The sequence below is a fragment of the Mirounga leonina genome, unplaced genomic scaffold (genome assembly GCF_011800145.1).
Source record: "Mirounga leonina isolate KUSES-001 unplaced genomic scaffold, KU_Mleo_1.0 Mir_176, whole genome shotgun sequence".
NCBI lineage: Eukaryota > Metazoa > Chordata > Mammalia > Carnivora > Phocidae > Mirounga > Mirounga leonina.
In genome coordinates, this window is record NW_023270454.1 from 53,805,246 (window position 1) to 53,823,925 (window position 18,680).

The 18,680-nt window shown below is 45.3% G+C and overlaps 2 protein-coding genes across 13 annotated transcripts in view; one reads left to right on the forward strand and one right to left on the reverse strand.

Annotated features, from left to right (window-relative positions):
• SCLT1 (sodium channel and clathrin linker 1) overlaps positions 1 to 6,534 on the forward strand; it is a 204,348-nt gene extending 197,814 nt beyond the window's left edge. For all 4 annotated transcript variants that reach the window (XM_035023077.1, XM_035023076.1, XM_035023079.1 and 1 more), the window contains one exon: positions 2,378 to 6,534. The gene's annotated coding sequence lies outside the window, so the exon portion shown is untranslated. The remainder of the gene's footprint in view (positions 1 to 2,377) is intronic.
• The window catches only part of JADE1 (jade family PHD finger 1), a 60,272-nt gene continuing 45,324 nt past the window's right edge, over positions 3,733 to 18,680 (reverse strand). For all 9 annotated transcript variants that reach the window (XM_035023068.1, XM_035023075.1, XM_035023069.1 and 6 more), the window contains 3 exons: positions 16,571 to 17,092; positions 11,101 to 11,218; positions 3,733 to 7,595 (listed from right to left, as the gene is read on the reverse strand). In XM_035023068.1, the coding sequence (XP_034878959.1) occupies positions 6,688 to 7,595; positions 11,101 to 11,218; positions 16,571 to 17,092 (1,548 nt within the window). In that variant the 3' untranslated portion in view covers positions 3,733 to 6,687. The remainder of the gene's footprint in view (positions 7,596 to 11,100; positions 11,219 to 16,570; positions 17,093 to 18,680) is intronic.

Here is an 18,680-nt window from a genome sequence, read left to right on the forward strand (position 1 = left end):
TTTGCATTTATTACCTCTTACAATTCAGCAGACCTGCTGGTTAGGTTTTATCCTTCCCTTTCCAAAGATATAAGGTATTATAAAAGTTAAGCAACTTGCCTCAACTAGTCCTAAGTACTCAAAGTAAAAAAATGCCTTTCAAACATCATGTTGAATACCATGCTTGTTTTAACACAGGAAATCATACAATAGGATATCAACCACTTTACAATTGTTAAACACAATTTAACATAGTTACGATTTTTTGGTAAATATACTTTTTTTGGGTGAAATTGTTACCACTCCCTAAAGAAATCTGAAAACCTTCAAAAGAGGTTATTCTAACTTCCTTTGCTTAGATCTCCGTTTTCCACTAAAGTTACTTGACTTTTTAGGTTATGGCCAGTTTCTTTTCAAGGTTTGAAAAAATTACCAAATCCCACTAGGTAGGAAGATGCTTTTCCTAAGTTTTCTATGTAATGCAATCTCTTTTGAAGATTTCCAGATTTCTTGAATGAGTGGTAACAATTTCACCAAAAAAGTGTCATATGTATCCAAAAGTCATAAATAAGTTTAGCAATTATAAAGTAGTTGATAAAATATTGTATAATTTCTTATGTCAAAACAAGCATAGTATTTTAAAGCATGATGTTTGAGAAGTATATTTACTCACTTTGAGTTAAGTACTTGGGACTAGTTGAGGCAAAGATATGATCACAGGGATTTAATCTGAAAAAGAGAAGCTCAAACAATTAAACAGGAAAGCTGGAGCAGAGCCATAATTAGCGAGCGAAGAAGGAAAGCGCCCTTTGAGGCTGCTACATGGGGGAGGGAAACACCAGAGAAAAAGATTTGCTTCATAAAGAAATTGTATCACACTGGTAATAATCCTGAAATTAGAACCATCAGCCAGATTAGTGGGTAAAATAACCATAATTAACCCGTAATTATAAATGCACTATTTCAAACAGCCATATGTAAGCCAAGCAGTAGTGAGAATATCAGGAATACACTAGTGATACATTAGGAATGACACGTTTTTCTTTTATCTTTGCTATTTAATTTGGCATTGCTTGATCTATTCATTTCTACACTTGATCTTAGCCAAAAGACTGAGAAGTGACGACTTATTTCTAAAAACTAACCAGACTTATTGTACTTTATATCACAAAAATATTGAAGGTTTTGCATAGCATCAGTCTAAAGTCTGAAGACATTAGTCTTAATTCTGGATTCATCATCAAGAAACTATGTAATTTTAAATAATTCTCTTTAACTCTCCAAACCGTGTGTTAGGGCATCAGGAGAATTAAGTTTCTGATGGCAGTGTTATTTTCCTGGATCCTATATGCATATATTTTATCTGTAAATATGTGTGTGTGTTACATAAATGTATATGAAATGAAACCAATTCCATTCCCCCTAGAAGGCAGGGACTGACCACAAGCCGATCATGTTGCTCATTATCCATTAGGTTATGTCCAGTCATTCAACTGGTACATGAACATAATGTTTTAAGCCAACATTATTAGCTTTACTTTATAGAAATTCATTAAAGTTCATATGTATAATCCTCAGTATACTCAAGAACACACGAACTATTTGATGTGAACTATTTTTATATTCTGAGAGGCAGTAGAGCCCAGGGAATTCAGTTGCAGCCTGGCTGAGATTAACTCCCAGCTCTTCCACCAACTGACCTTGAGCAAACGACTCCATTTCTATGCCTCAGTTTCCTCATCTGCGAATTAGATAGTGGTGCCCACCTCACATTGTGAGGGTTAAGCAAATTAAACAAATATTAATGCATAAAATACAGACCAGTGTCTGCCATTTGATAAACCCTTGTAATTATCTTCAGAAGTCTGAAGGGTCCCCCGAAGGCTAAGCGGAATGACAGAATCATTTTTATTGCAGGTTTTCACTACAGAGATTGCATTGTCAAGGCTGTAGCTACTGGGGGCGGGGAGAGGGAGGTATAAATTTCAGCAAGACTTGAGTCAAGGAAACAGGGAAAAAGGCTGCTGCTATAATCCAGGCAAGAAATGATGAGGCTTGAACTACATGGCAGGTGGTAATGGGATTGAGAATAGTGAAAAAAACTGAAGTGTGATACAGAGACCTGGCTCACCATGTGGCTGTGGGAGTTAAAGGACAGACTCACAGAGGACTCCCAGGTTTCAGGCGTGGATGACATTCTCTAAGGCAGGACAGGGAAGAGGACGAGCTCCACAGTCTCCAGCGCCTGCGTACAACCAGGAGGAAATGCCCAGTAAGCAGCCCATGAGAACTCAGGAAGAGCTGGATGGCACAGACCTCAAACTATGCAGCAGACAGTAGCTGAAGTCAAGCAAGTTGATACTTTTCAATGACCAGGCAATCTTCTCTTCTACCCCAGACTAGAACACATCATCTAATGCAGTTCTGAGCATTAAAGGGAAATCATATTGAAGATTTCAACCTTGAAGTTAATTGCAAAGTTTGCTGCAGATGGCTAATGTTTCAAAGGTAAAATCTGTTTTCTAAGTGATCTGGGTAAAAACATGAACACGAGTCCCTGGTGCCACATTTCCCATGACATATTGCAGAACTGCCAATGATAGGCCCTTCCTTGGGCTCCTGGGGGCTTAACTTCCCCGGGGAACTATTGTGGTTATTCAACTTAAGACCTTGCAGGAAGAACCACAGTTATTTCTCTCTGGGGTCTTACTCAGAGCAAGCAACATGGAAGTAAGTAGTCACTGAGGAGGAACAAGGAGAAATAAACAAGCTTTTAGCCAAATGTATGAACAATTCATGTTTTAAAAAAAAAAACTGGCCAAGATTTTACAAAAATTATAAATTAGGGACAGTAACACCACCCTGTTGTGGCTCATAATCTACAAGAGAATGCAGACTGTAAACCCATAGCAGCTTTGCTGTTCCCACCTTAAAGGAAGGTGTGTTTCATTCTATGCTAATTTCTGCCTGTAGTGGTTAAATAAAGACTGTTTCAGGCCAGGAAAACAAAACCAGAAATTAGAACTAGAGTCTAGGCCCGGTTCTGCCAATGCTTATTGTTGTAATCTTGGACCTACCTCCTTTGTGAAACACAGAGATCTCTTCTTTGTCCTGGTGTTGCAGAATTCTGTTATCAAAAGACAGCATTTAATGAAACTACCCTTTGAAAAATTATTTCTGAAGGATCTTAAAGTCTTCCTGTCATTCAGGAATAACATTTCTTGCCTCAGAAGGCTCACTGGTCAACAATTTGGAGAAATCAAGGCCTTGTTCCTACTCACAGTCTGTCATTTACTAAATGCCTACTGCATGCTTTAGATGTTTATGAACTTGCTTGAAATATCACAATAACCCCCGTAAAGGCGGTGGGATGTAATCCTTTTTTACAGAAGGGAAGATGGAGGCTTATGCTGGGTGAGTGACTTGGCAAAGGTCACATGGCTGATAAACTGCAGTTTAAGTTGCTTAGACTCAACAACAGGTTACTTTCAGATCAAAAATTGTATTCTGGAAAGAACTCCAGGTGGGGAAGACTGAAAACTGAACCATTATCATTTTCCAGTGCCTCACCATCAGAGTGGAGCCAGACAGCAGCCCAGTGAATCTGTGCTCTTCCACAATCTTGTTCTGTCCCTACAGTTCTCCTTCCTAAACCATGAGACAGTCGACATACATACACACCCACTCAGGACCGCTATGTCATCTACATCTTTAAATACTTGGCAAAATCAGATTTCAAAAGACACTTAAAAATGTATTGCAAAATGTACAGCATTTATTCACATACAGACCAAAAGGCACAAATTCTACTAAATAGTTCAACAAAAAAATACAGCTGTCCTCAACTAGTTTTATAAATACTTTCAAAAAGGGGATAGAAATAAATACAGGATTGGGCCATGTAATATAAAATAGTCATCTCTACATATACTTTGTTTAATTTCTGATTTTTTTAACTCTTCATGCACCTTTTTTTTTTCCAATTTTAGCTGAATGGACACCAAGCTAGGCACATAGTGAAAAATCCTCTGTACAAGGTTACAAATGTAATGACAAGTTTGTCCATTTCAAAATAATTAAGATTTGTACACAACACATAGAACCCTTCATTTCGATTTTGTGTTTATAACCTAACAAATGACATTCCAGGCAACTTTACAAAAGTTTAACTAGCCTACATTTTGACATAATACATTGATCATAATCAAAGATATTTCTTGGTCAGGATGCACAAGGAAAGATAAAGCTTCAAAGAAAAGAAACGAAAAAGCAGAGCGAATGGCTCGTCCTGAAGAGAGTGCAAGTGGGTGGGGTGGGTGGGTGCTGCGGACGGCCGCCTCATACAGAGGTCCCAGCAGGACGTGAACTAACTTCCAAAGCTATCATTACACTGTCAGAGAAACCGTGCTCTATACCATTTGCATTTCAAAGCAGGAATAAAAAGTGTGGGCTTTTTATTTTTGTGTTTTGTTTTTGTGTGGGTTTTTATTTTTTGTTTTGTTTTGTTTTGTTTTTTTGGTTCAGCATAACTTGGAACGTTTGAAAGCTTTTCAACCTAAATGTGGGGAAAAAACAGGTAAGGCATTATTTTTGCACAAAACTAGCATTCCTAAATAGTGCAAATGAATCTGGTACCTCTTAAAATGGTGAGAGGTCATATACTTACTAAAATTTAGATTTTCTTTCTATGGCTTGACAAGATTACCCCTCTATATATTCTACTCTCACCCAGAGCTGTTGCTGTGATCAAAAGGTAACTGTAAAAAGTGTCCACCTTCTTCTGTATCCAGCAAAAAGGTTTTTGCTCATATGCAAAAAATCTGATTTTTAAATTATGCTATGAGTGAATGTACACCTTGGATTCATTAAGAAACTCCTAATATCTGTAGCAACAGCTTATCTGGACAGCAGTCTTTCAAAATGAGCCCCATAGCTCAAAAATAGTCAATCTAAAAACCTGGGTCATTCTTTCCCCTCCCCTGAATTAGCTACTAAAATGTATTCGAAAAGTTAAGACTTGGTTTGAAAATGTCATACATACAATGGGGATGCATCAGATCTACTATTTGATCATCCAATAAAACTTGCATAGCAAGATGGAATTCAATAAGCCTTTTTTGCTGTTGACAATCACCTGGAAGACTTGAAAGGTAACTACAGAACTCAAAGCATCACTCGTTAAGTATCAGAATGTCCCTGCCACATGGAAACAGATGTATAAATGAATCAGGAATCTGAATACTGGTATTAACAAACTAAGGATAATTTAGGGGAAGTTGGGCTTGTTCCAAGTGCCCATAATTCTAAATTTCATTGCTATTTAAACTTTCCTTCTCTTAAGTTTGATTCACAACTACATTGAATTCCAAAGAAAATTAACAGGACCTTAACACTATCCACTGTCTTAATACATACGCACTACAGTGAGTGCAAAAAACAGAACATTTGTACTCAAATTTAATGCTAAATTCATTATTGCTGATAACTTACTAGTTATTGCCATTTGCAATTAGAAAGTCCAAGTTACGAATTGGAGCTTAGAACTCTTGACTCCAGGAAACCTATTACACTTCAGTCTCTTTCCCATATAACCTTGGTCAAAGGTAAGAGGTTATCGCAACTTATTGCCTTTCTATTGTTTTTAAAATATAACCTATTATGCTTTTTTTTTGCCTTTTTTTTTTTTTTTTTTTTTTTTGCTTTTCCTTTTTCTTAAGGAATCCGTTCATGCTGGAAGCCCAGATTCCCCAACATACGCACTAGTGGTTGGCTCTGGGAAGTGTGTCACCAGAGTCTGGAAGTTCATCGCTTGAACTTGAATAGCCATTAGTATTGTTGGAAGCCAGATGGCCAGGTATTGCCAAAGGCCAGGGAGATCCCACGCTGGCCCGAAAGGCAGTTGTTAGGGAGGAGGAAGGTCAAGAGGACTGGTAAAAACGGGACCAACTGCCCTTTCTCACAGAACTTTCTAACGGCTTCACTCTCCAGCAGTCCCATACCCACAACACACTCACTCCAGTGCTTCAGGCAAGTGGGACCTTGCTACATGGACCCTAAATCTGCAAGCCGCAGCAGTTCCGCCCTGCCCCTTCAGATCTTCAAGTACTGACCTTTTTCTAAATGTGCTCTTCCCGTGTGCTGTTCTGATTTACACATGAATTCCCTAGAGTTACGGAAGCTTCAGAGCTTGCTGCCTCGGACTACAATGCAAGAAAACAGCCTTGTGGGCCCGAGCATAAATACGACTTCAACATCTGCCACAGTCCTAGAAAGTAAGTTTTATGGGCTATTAAGTGGTGCGTGAGGGTTTCTCAAGAACTGCATCTGATTCCGCATATTCAGGTAACCAAGAGTTTGTGCTTTGGGAAGAATACAGAGGGCAATACAAACTCAGGAGGCTTCCGGAAGCCTTGCCCTCTCTAAAGACTTATTTCATTCATTCTTATTGTAGTGTTTAACTCAGCCTCTAGTCTTAGTGTCTGACGGTTACAATCTACTCTTGTGTTTCCTCAACAAGTTGCAGATAACACACTTCTCACAACAATGATTTATAAAGGACTCTGGAAAAAAAAAAAACTCAATCTGACTTGCAAGTAAATGTGTTTGCGTAGCTCAGGAGTGATGGGGTTCTGCCCATCCCCCACATCAGAGCTCTGGTCTGGCAACTCCACGACAAGCCCGCCGCGCTCCCACGCCATCTCGGTTTCATCAAGAGGCCAAGATGCTTCTCCTGATAATGTCTGTCCTGCGGCTGATGGTGCTGCTGGCGTGCATACATTTCTTTTCTGATGCCTCACTCTCTGAGTCACTCATCTCTACGTCAGGGACATACCCGTCGTTCTCACTGTCAGATTTTAATTGGTTTTTTGCCCTTTCCTTGGCTGGAACTCGGCCTAAGCCCAAATAGGGGTAGTCTGAGTGCTGGTGGCAGGTGCCCTCGTGGGCCTCTCCCTGCTGCTGCCGCTCGCCCTTCTTTGGAATCCGGAATCCTCCCCAGTTTTTCACGGGGCTGGCAGGCGTTGTAGGCACTTGGACTGCAGTCTGGTTATAGTTTACTTTGACGAGGGAGCCGTTGCACTTGGGCACCAGCTCCTTCCTCGGGCCAGGCGCTGACTGCCCTGCTCCGGGGGAGGCGGCGGCTCTGGTGTTTTCCAGGTGCCTCTGGGACACGTCTGTGGACCTGAGAGGCTTGTGACTCTGTTTACAAGGTCGGTCCTTTAAGTCTCCCTTACTGAGATCACAATGAAAACGATGGTCTCTTCTGTCCCCAGGGTCTGACATCACCACCCCGTTTTTCTGCTGTGCTGATAGGAGACGTGCTTCTGCAAAGGTCTTTTCAAAACTCAAAAAGCTCTCTGGGACCACCATCCCCTCCCTTCTCGCACACAGGTCCGGCTGCTTCAGGAGGCTTTTGCCTCTACTCCCAGTGCTGTTCTGCAACGGATCTCGCTTATGGGGCTTTTTCAGCGAGTGAACCAAGGAAGTGCCCATTTGCTTCCTGAAGAACGCAGAATGCCACTTCAAGTCCTCTATCTTGGGAGCATCAGGGCCCACAGAAGGGCTGTTAAACAAAAGCATGTTTTCCAGTGAGGAGGACGAGCAGGAAGAAGGCACACCTATGAACATACAACCACAAAGGGAGAAAAATTACAGAAGCAGATCCATAAATATAAAATTCTAGGTCCTTAGCATGGCCCTGTTAATGCAAACTTCCCACCCAACAGGACTACATACAACCACCCAGTCTAAAAAAATTTATACAAAAATATTACCTGCCTTGAGAATCTGCATTCAGTCTGCAGGCTCAATTTAATATGCTCTATTTTCTAAAATAGCTGAAGCTCACCAAAGTTTTCATGAGACCTCTTTCCAAGAAAACCATTTTCCTTCAAACAAAATAAGTGATCTGATTTTCAAAGAGGAATCCACGCAGAATCCTCCTGGTCAAAAGCACTGCCTCTGCCCATGCACCTGGTTAGGCACCTGCCTCCCCGACAAGACTGAGAGCACCTCAAGGGCAGCAACTGGGGCTTTAAAGTTTCCTTCTCCAGGGGCACCTGGCTGGCATCTGACTCTTGATTTTCAGCTCGGGTCGTGATCTCTGGGTCATGGGATTGAGCCCTGCGTCGGGCTCCACGTCAGCGCGGAGTCTGCTCGAAATTCCCTCTCCCTGCCTCTGCCCCTCCCCCTTGCGTGCTCTCTTGCATTCGCGCTGTGTCTCTCAAATAAATAAATAAATGAAAATCTTTAGAGTTTCTTTTTCCAAAGTAAATATACCCCTGGGGGGCTATGATGAGGATAAATAACTAAATACATGAAATGAGAAAGAAAGGTGTTTAAAATCATTCTTGACACATAGTAAATATCTTTTAAAATTATATACAAAGCCTATTTGTGGAATTAAACTCAACTGTCATCCAACGTGAGGAGAAGGTAAAATGGTGTTTTGCAAACATTTTTGCTGCAAATCACAATAACTAAATTTCACAATGTAACCCAGTAAGAGCTCACATTTCAGGGAACCATATTAGCCTTCCCCATGTGATGTGGCACTGACACGTCATTTGCTTTTAATGCTGGTGGTGACCCACCGAATTCATCTCACAACCAACTAATGAATCATAACCCTCAGTGTGAAAAACACTGAGTGAATTCATAACACACTGGAGATTATCACAAGGACCACGTTTCGGTAAGAGCCTCCAGGACATCTATAAAGAGCTGTTTTCATGTTCTGTCTCCCATAAGGTATAAACCACAAGGAAAACAAGGCTCTGCCAGGCAGGAGCCTGGACGAGACCTCCCTGCTCCACAAATGCGGACACCACACGTGAACAGAGCAGAGCAAGCAGCTCCGAACACGAAAGTGCCAGTGGGTGCCACAGGGGAGGGAGTTCTACAGTCTGCTGGGCCGGGGACACCCGCTTTCTCAAGGATCAAACCTTACGGTCAACCTTCACGCCACACTTCTATTTCTCTTCCACAGTCACCCACTGTGGGAAAGCAAAGGTAAGAGGGACTGACATTTTCTAAACCCCGATTTCCATCTACCCGGGGTCCATGTCTCTGAAAAGTCTCGGACTCATGACCCGGAAGCACTGTCCCCACTGAGGACAAGCTTATCCAGCAGAACGGCCCTGCCCGTTCTCAGCTTCACACACACGTCTAAACCACGGACCCTGACCAACACGTCTGGCCATCTCCTCCTCACCTGGAACCATCTATCTTACAAGACAGGAGGATCCACTTGGGGCGTGAGTAAGAACACAACTGAAAGTCTAAAACTGGAAAAACGGGGGGGGGGGGGGGGGCGGGCAGGGTTGGCATCCTAAAGGGTTTCCACTTCACTCCCTGTGGCAGCCTACAGAAAGATTAATGTTGCTTTCAACCCATCACACTTAGTATGGTTCGTATCTGAGGGGAGGGAGGGTTTGTTTACCTTTTCCGGAAGAGCAGGATTTCATTACAGCTGTGTTACGCAAAACACTTCCTAACCTGGTGAAGAATCTCAATCACTTAACCCAAGTAAAAACCTCAGCCCTGAAATGCAAAAAGCTGCCGGCAATATCCATGAAAAATGACTCTTAAGTGAAATCAGATGAAAATGCTCTTTACAGCTTATTTTTAGGAGTAATCACTCATTACAGAACAACCTCACAAGAGTCACAGAAAGCCCGCCAATGGCCCAACGTGCATTGGCGGCCCCGCTCAGCGGCGTTGGCGGCGGCCTTGCCCATGGGCTGGTGACAGAGGCCACAAAGGCAAAGGATGAAACAGGTCCGTTTATTTGCACTCAAGTAGGAATAATGAATGAAAGTTCACTTGAAACAATCTGAATCAAACTGCTTTCTTTCACTTCTGAACCCTACTTACAAAAATTTAAGTTTTACAACTGTAAACTCTAGCTAATGATACATCTGGAAAATATTTCTTCTCAGGAAGAAAATACCTAAGGTAACATTAGTAAGTTAATGCCATTAGAATTAACTATGTAACACCTCAAGAATATCATTCAAAACTCCCTAAAGCTTGTTTCTCTTTGTTCAGCTGACCAATTGATGTCTAGTTCCATACATCTGGTTAGTTTTAGGTAAACCAGAATTTGGATTCCAATGTAACAGGTTATAACCACTTCTCTGCTGTTTCTATGTGTCAGTAATCTACTGAGACAAAAAGCCACAGAAGCAGGAAAAGGAGGCCTTCTGTGGCCACACAAGGCACGCGCTGCCCGGGGCAGGGAAGACCCGAGACCTGCCTGCTCCATTCAGCGGATCTCCTTCCCTAAGAGCCTCCCGATGCCTGCTGTGCAGGATTCACACTCACAGAATGTCGGTGCTCAGAGACCCGTGAGAGGTCGGGATTCTGAACCCAGCCCCCTCTTACAGATCAAGAGTCCCAGAGAGGTTCAAGGACTTGCCCTACTGTGCACCCCACCTCCAAGTAACGGATGTGCTCTCCAGAACGGAGGAAGTATGTAGCTTAGTTTCATTTTTCACTCTGCCTAGCCCAGAGCAATGTAAAAGAGAAGGCACTAAATAAATACTTGGTGCTGAATCTCAAAAATATCCACACCTCCACCTACACCAAAACGCCCACTGTGAATGTTATCTCAACATGGATGTGTGCCTTGAGTACACGGTCTTAACATAGCTTATTTACCGCACGTTAGAGGTAGATCCAAAGACTAGATAATCTGTAAGTCTCTGTAGGTATCCCCATGACACTTTACGTTTATCAAGTGCTTTGCAACACTCTAGAGAAGTTGCTGTTTCATTCGAGTCTCACAAGAGCTCCCAGTAGGAAGCCTGAGAGATCATCCTCACGTTACACAGGAGGAAATGGGGGAGGCTCCGAAAACTTGGGCTTGCTTGTGTTGGGTCTGTAAGTAGGGGATATAGGATTCAACCCCTATTTGAGGTCAAATTCAAAGCCCTTTTCCCTATACCGTGATGCTTCAGATGCCCAAAGATTTTCTTTGAATAGGAAAGTCTGTGCTTCTCAGATTTCGCCTGTAGCATACATAAAAGAAAATTAAAGAAACTATTATTTTTTTCCTTCCCAGAACGTGAAGGCTTACAAACCCCTGCACTGTTGTTTGACCTACAAGAGCTTAATGCATACCTGAAACTCTTTCTTGCTCCAAGAGCTTAGTGTAAAGATTGAATATCTGTTCCTGGACTTTGCACACAGACCGCTTAATCTTTTCCCTGCGGGTCACCATGTAAGTGAGGTTCCGAACCTAGAACGTAGAGAATAAAGACGCTAAGTAAGCAACACATCATAATGGTACTTTGGTGTTTTTTTTCTTTACCCGAGATCATGTCCTACTAGGGCCGTGAGTGACATCTGAAATCAAGAGGTACTTCAACATTTTATCCAATCTCTAAACTACTTTTGGGCTGCTAACTAGGATTCCACACACACCCCTCCATGGAGGCAGCAGCAACATGGAAGAGAGATGGGAGGGGGACCTCAAACGAAAGCCCTGCCTCCTCCACCACACCCAGCCTGAGGCTCATCCCAGCAGAGAAGACCACTGGGGTCCAAGTCCAGACATGCCACCTCTTGCCCAAGGACTCTGCTTACCACCCCTCCGTAGCCGCTGCCCATGAATTCTATGATGGAAGGCCTTCGAGCAGTTCAGAAGCCACTTTATCAAGCAGCTCCTGAGGATGGAATTAGGGAAGCACAGTGTCAAGGGCCATCAGAGGAGCACCCCTCCCCCACCCCCCGCCCAAAATTATCCCTGCACCGAGCCCACGAGAGGACCAAATGGGCACCGAGAATCCAAGGAAACTTCCTTGTCAACTGGACAGTATCTGAAATGCACGGAGCTCACCAGTAGCTAATGTGTTCCTCTAGGATGTAAAGCTAGGAAGTCTCCTCGCTCTGCCAGTGCTGTGCTGTCAACATCTCAAGTCCAACTCCCTGTATCACCCCCCTCAACCGCCACTGCCCTCTTCCACATTCATTTGTAAGTAACTAAAAAGACCCAAGTGCTAAGAGCTCCACCTTGTATCTGACTGCAGTCACTGGGGACCCCACGTATATGCCCACTAACCAATACTAACTCATCGACCCCTAAATTTGTTCCCCATTTTTAAAGCCACCTGTGACCAGTTGATACGAAAACAAACTAGTCAGTAAGTGCCCTTAAATTCTCAGTCCCCAAACCTACTGGGAAACCAGACTAGATTGCACGCGCCTGAAAACACAAATGTCAAATGCAACACCCCAGAGCTACAATTAAACCTCTCCACAAGATGAAGACCCAGAGCCCCAGAACAGCTCAGCAGTGGGAGTACAGGGCCTCCGTCCCAGGCATGACGACACTCCCCTCAGAACGTTTCCTGAGGCGCGGGCAACCCCTTTCCCTGCCACCTCGACCATACAAGCTGACGGGTCCCCGACCTCTTACGTAAGGAAGGATGGCAACGAGCCCCCCCCCCCACAGGACTCTGCACTTTTGGCTTCTGTGCAAGCACCTCCCCTAAGGTTTCCAGTCCTTTCTGAACCCTAAGCGTTCCAGCCCTTCTCCCCTGTGTTCACAGCTGTCTTGTCTGCAAGAGGACAGGAGGCATAGACAAGAACGGGCTGGGGGCTGGCTCACACATTTGCATCGTGGTGGAGTTTCCGGACCTAACGCAGGAGCACCCAGTCAGGCTTCTGCTGACCTTCATCAACTCGCCGACTACTTAGGATCCTCCTAACAGCTCTTCCTGATGTATAGACATGTGTGCGCTTGTGTGTGTAATCTTGGAATTAAAGAACTGAGAAGAAAATCACTCTCCCTGTCTCAGAGTAAATACTATTTTGGTGTAATTCACCCTGGCTAGAGCCTGTTCTGACAGCCTCAGAGCTCCAGGCCAGGAAGAAGATGTCCTTTATAAAAATCCGGACCAATTTGGGGATGAAGTGGCTCACAGGCTATTGTCTTTGATAAGTATTGTTCCACGGGGGCCAAAAACTTTTGGCCAACGGTTTTTACATCAAGGAATCTGACTTCTGGAAATAGGAAATAGAAACAAATTCTGACCTCCTAGGAGCAGATGAGGTTATTACTCTATTCAAGTCAGATGTACAGCCAAGATACTTAGATCTCTCTGACTTGAAAGTATCCATGAAAACAGAAACTAGGAAAACCAGGGTACCTGAACTTTGCATACTATTTAAATTTAATTGATAGCTTCAATCACTATCCCCAGGAAAGGCTCCCACAATGGCCGCTAGGTGGGAAAATTCCACTTCTGTTCCCCCCGTGATCTCTGATGAGAAACCTCTACCTGTAACCCCAAAAAGCTAAGGCCAGGGTGGATTTTCATTGGGACAAATCAACCCCTGAATAACCCAGGCCCGGCTGACCACATTTAGACTAGTGAGTGCCCTAAACCTTCCCTCCTTTATGCACAAAGCACTCCTCACAGGACAACTTCCACCAGCAGCCCCGCCTGTGCCTGGGGGCTCGACCCTGGAAACAGGCCCTGCTCGGCCCTTCCATTGCGCCGCTCAACCAAACGTCCTCCCCTGCTTCATCCTCTCCGAGCTGCCAGCAAGGAGTTACCAGAAAAAGAAGTTGATGGGTGCACTCTCACACCATGCTAAACCAGAGTCAGGCTTTCCCCAAAAGCAGTGACTCTCAAACACACACGTGGGACCCCTCAAACACAGAATGCTGGCCACTAACCCCCCGTCCCAGCTTCTGGAGTCAGAGGTGGGGTCCAAAACTTGGCACTTCTGTTAAGTTTCCAGGTCCTGCTGCTGCTGCTGATTGGGGCCCACACTCCGAGAACCACTGTCCTCAGGAATTCAAGAATGGCCTCAAGGGGTTTTCCTGAATCCCAAACACTGTTCGCACACTAGAGCTCAACATGCCTTTTGTTCAGGGACAACTGTAGCCTCCATCAGATTCTCAGTGGTAACCATTCCACTGAGTGGTGAGTAGGACAGTCTCCCACGAGCTGGCCCTCTCGATGAGCTAGCCCCACGTGCAGAGGGGGCAGGTCTTTGAGTAAGTTCTCACTTGCTGAACTGTTTACTGCATCTTGTAAAAGACAACGTCTAGGGGGAAGGGATCCCAGCAGAGTGAAGTGGCGGCCCTGGGAACTTGACCTAGCCATGGACTACACATCAGCAATTGTGTCTTCTTAAAGATGGGGGTTCCCAAGCCCTCCTAAAATGCACTCCTGCCACCTAACTTTCCCATCCAGAACTGTGCCCAGGTGTGGAATGCCCCGAGGTGTGTATTTCCAAGAAAGCTATTAACCTTATCGTTCATCAGTTGTTCGCATTTCTAATGAAGGCTACTCATTTGTCAGTTTAGGATTGACCACAGCCTTGATTATAATCCCGTGTAGTCACGGCTTCTGCATACCTGCTATGAACTACTGCTGTGTTTATTAGCAGAACTCTTAATTGAAAGACAACGTAATTTATGATTTGTTCCGGTCACCCCTGCCCTGACGAACCTTTGGCCTGACATACTTACTGTCTATGATTACAAAGCACCATGCCGCTCTCAGGGGCACAGCAACGATTGCAATGGTTTTTAAAGCCACCACCATCGCGGGCCTCACGGCAAATTCTGAAAAACTTTTTGTTTTTCCATTGTAATGAGCCCACTTTAAACTGACACTAAATTCCCTAAAATCTCTTAGGCTTTTAATAAAATAAATGTAAGTAATGCCACACACACACAAAAATCCTGATTTATTCCCTGTTTCTCGTACATCATTGGTATCATTCTACTTAAAAACCAACAGTGAGGACTCCAAAAAAATGTTTAGAATTTAATTGTAAGTGCGTGTTAATCTGAGTAACTGAAGTACAGAAAAGAGTTAGTACACCACAAGCATTTTCTACACTTTTATTCTGTGGTGATCGTGAGACAAACAACAGTCCAAACATTTAGACTTCTCGTCCTCCCTCCTGAGGACTATCTGACTCCATAGCTCATGCACCCCCACGTACAGCGGTCGTCAGGCTGGGAATAATGGCTTCTCACCAGGATTCCAGTTTATCCTTCTGAATCCCTTTCTCCTCTCTGAACAAAACTGCCACACATACATGTGTGGTTGAGGCGAGGTCTTCTTTACACTCACCACCAGGGGGGGTACGGCAGCACAGAGCCTCACAAACCCTCCTCCCGCCTGCCTCCGCCTGAATCTGGAATCCATCGGAACCGGGCAGGGAGGGGGTGGCACAACATGCTGGCCCTCGGGCACTCGGGTCTCATACTAAAAGGATCTCTAATGATCACTTAATACTTCCGCTCCTATGCCATCTTTAGCAGGGCCACGCAGGTCTCTGTGAGAGCTGGATCTTTCGGCTTTAATATTCCTCCAATTTATCCCTATTCTTGGCCTACACTCTCATTTCAAATCATCTCCCAGGCAGGTGAATCACTCCCTGCTAGTAAGTGAGGTGCTTGGGGGCGATGCGTTAACGGTTTCAGGCCACTTGGGTGCCTTTCAGTGCAGGAAGCTTCAGGCCAGAGAGCTTGGGGCCCAGCTCCCGTGCACTAATGAATTTAATCGTAGCTGGCAGTCAGGGGAGTTGACGCAGAAGGTGCTCTAGGACGCATCCCCAATTAGCAATCTCAGTCAGAAACTACCTACAGGGAACAGGAGGCCCTGGAGGGAAGACAGCCCACTCCTAATTATTCCTGCAGCAGGGAGGGAGGTCCAGACTGGCACTCCAAAGGTAACGGAGAGCTGGCGGGGCACAAAGCAGCCAAGAGTTGAAGGAAGTGCCATCAGCCGAGGCTCCAGGCAGCCAACAGCCACTACGTCCACAAGCCAGTCATGGGCTCAAGTAGTGTACTGAGCATTACTCGGGGCCCCTCAGATCAGGCAGCCCGATGCGCCGGCGAGCCCGCCCCACCCCTGCACAGACACGCGTGGACAGGGACACACGAGCACACACGCACAGTATATATACTCTGCCTCAGTGATGACTTAGCACCTCACTGCCAGGAGAACCTTCGGGAACAGATCCACATGTGTACGTTAAGGTCACGCACACACATCGGCACCCGCTGCCTGCTCTCCCCCGGGGCGGCACCAGGAGCGTCCCTGTGAATTAGCCAAGAAGCGAAGGTGCGCCAGAGGGGCAGTGCTTGGCTCTCCTTGATGAGCCCGTCAGCAGCACCCAGTGTTAGCCCAGGTTTGAACGAGAGAGCGTCCTACTTCTGGCTGCCCCCACCATGAATCAAATCCACCTGGTCTAACTCCGTCTGCAAACAATTCCGAGCCAATCCCTGGGTCATCTTCCTGGGGCTCAGTTCCCTCTAGTACTGGAATGAAGGGGGAAGGGGACACACCCCATTTGATCTTACAGAAGAACAACAAGGATTAGTGGGAAAGTGTTTTAAAAATAAATCACAGAGAAGCTCCCCACCCTGTGGCAGTCTCACACATATGTACAAGGAGTTGGCCAGCCCGTAAATATATTTAACCGACACCACCTCATGCTGCAGTGTGTACAAGGGTCTGCGAGTGAAGGAACTGGCTACCATTCCTTGCTCTGGGCAAGCAGCCGCCTCTTTGCAATCTTCTCTTCTAAGTCACTACAAGGTGTCAGTGTCAATCATTACCCTCTCCAGGTCCTGCCGCAGATGAGTGAACAGCTGCAGCCTCCTAAACAAGACATCCTGCTCCCGCTTCGCTAGATTGTCCTCTTCGTCTTTCTTTGGAGTGATCAAGGGCTTGTTGAAGTTAACCTTCCTCTTCAACTTCCAGTACTGGTACAGGAAATCCACTACTTCCTCGGGCAGCCGCAGGGCCCTGGCAACATCCAGCAGGTTGACGAAGGTGTAGAACTCATCCTCCAGCTGCTGCAGCTTCTGCTTGCGCACACTCACCCGGTGGGCCTCCTCCTGATTCTGCTCGAGGCTGGCGAACGGCTCCAGCGGATTCCGAGGGGAACACTCAGAAGCCCCATTCTCCTGCGCGGCCCCTTCACTGAGGCTCTCCTCGGGTTTTCTATGCGAGCTGTGCTTCGGGCAGTAGGACTTGAACTTGACTTCATCGTTCTCCGCCAAGATGGTCTTCATCTCCAGGCCCCGGTCGAAAGCACAGGTCACGTGGAAGGCCGTGCGGCAGTTCTTCACAGAGCACTGGAAAGGGTACAGAGAATGAGAGAAAAGACGGTTATGGAGTGACAGGGTGGCTGAAGGCCCTCCATGCTAGGCACCCTCTTCACATACAGGTGCAGGAAGAGGGGCACTTCAAACACATGCCAGGAGGGGGCGCTCTACCTGGGTTAACCCTGGCATGTCCAGTCCAGTCTTAAGTAAGGTAAGGCTTATTTAAGGGAACTCTTTCAATGAAAGGATTCATAAACCAAACCATCACTCTCTCAGAAAAGTAACTGCATCCAAAACGCCTCTTAAAGCAGATACAATGACGACAAAAGACACATGTAGACAAAGGCGGTCTGGCACACAGATTATACTACAAGGAACATGTGCTCTACATGCAGAGTAAACTGAGGAATTGGTTTTCCTAGATTTGAACTCTTTTTAAAGTGCTTATATAGGGGCGCCTGGGTGGCTCAGGTGGTTAAGCATCTGCTTTCAGGTCAGACCATGGTCCCAGGGTCCTGGGATTGAGCCCCGCATCGGGATCCCTGCTCAGCGAGGAGTCTGCTTCTCCCTCTCCCTCTGCCGCTCCCCCTACTCGTGCTCTCGTTCTCTGACAAATAAATAAAATCTTTAAAAAAAAATTTTTTTAAGTGCTTATATAAAAAGCTTGAAAAAGAATCTCTTCAGGAAAAATAACTACTAGTCAGAGTTTCTCAAGGAACGTGAATCCTCACGCTTACTTCCAGCCAGGAAGAGCCCTACATGAGTGGGAAAATAAATGGTACATTTCTTCCAAGCAGCCGAGGGCTGCTCAAGTCTGAGGAGAGTGAATAGAAAACTCCTGGAAGAGTAGGAAAGAACAGGAAAAAGGAGAATCCAGCACAGGAAGGGGGATGGGAAAAGGTCTCCTCACTGGTGAAGAAGTTCCACCAGATGCGGAAGGCTTCCGGGGCCAGGGGTGGCCCAGCACCACGCGCGACTAACTGCAGAGTGGCAGCACAACTGTGAAGGAGCCGCTTCCCGGTGGGTCAAAGAGAGGTCGTCCTAGAGACCAGGCACCACCCTGCTGTGCCTTCCTCCTCACTGAACACCTTCGCTCTCACTGCCTGATCAGGGCGACAATTAGAGCCTTGATGTAGGTGGCAAGCCAGAAGGCTAGCAGGAGAAAAGTCATTAACTTCTCCCCATCTGATCTTGCTGAGTAAATCCCTGGAAGGAGATTCCTTGCAGTGACTGAAGCCAGTCCCTTAAAAGCAACACTGTATTTGTGTGAGGCCAAGTGACCCCCGGGCACATCAGGACTGCAGAGAGGAGCAGAACCCAGTGGCCCCAGGCCAGCTGAAAAGCTTAACTAAACTTATGCAACAGACCCTGAATCCCATAACCACAAATGACAGAGGCTGGAGTGGGGGCTTTTTCCCCTAATCATTTCAGTATTTAAGAGGTGACTCACTGCCAGCCGTGATTTCTTCCATTTTTATAAAGTCTCTTTTACCCAGAAGTATAGAAAATCCAGCTCCCTTCACCAATCCCCCCATTACAAACACTTAAGGCACATGAACTCACATAAATCTCTTAATTTTACCGATAAATAATCTCAATTCCAAGAAATGTGTGACAT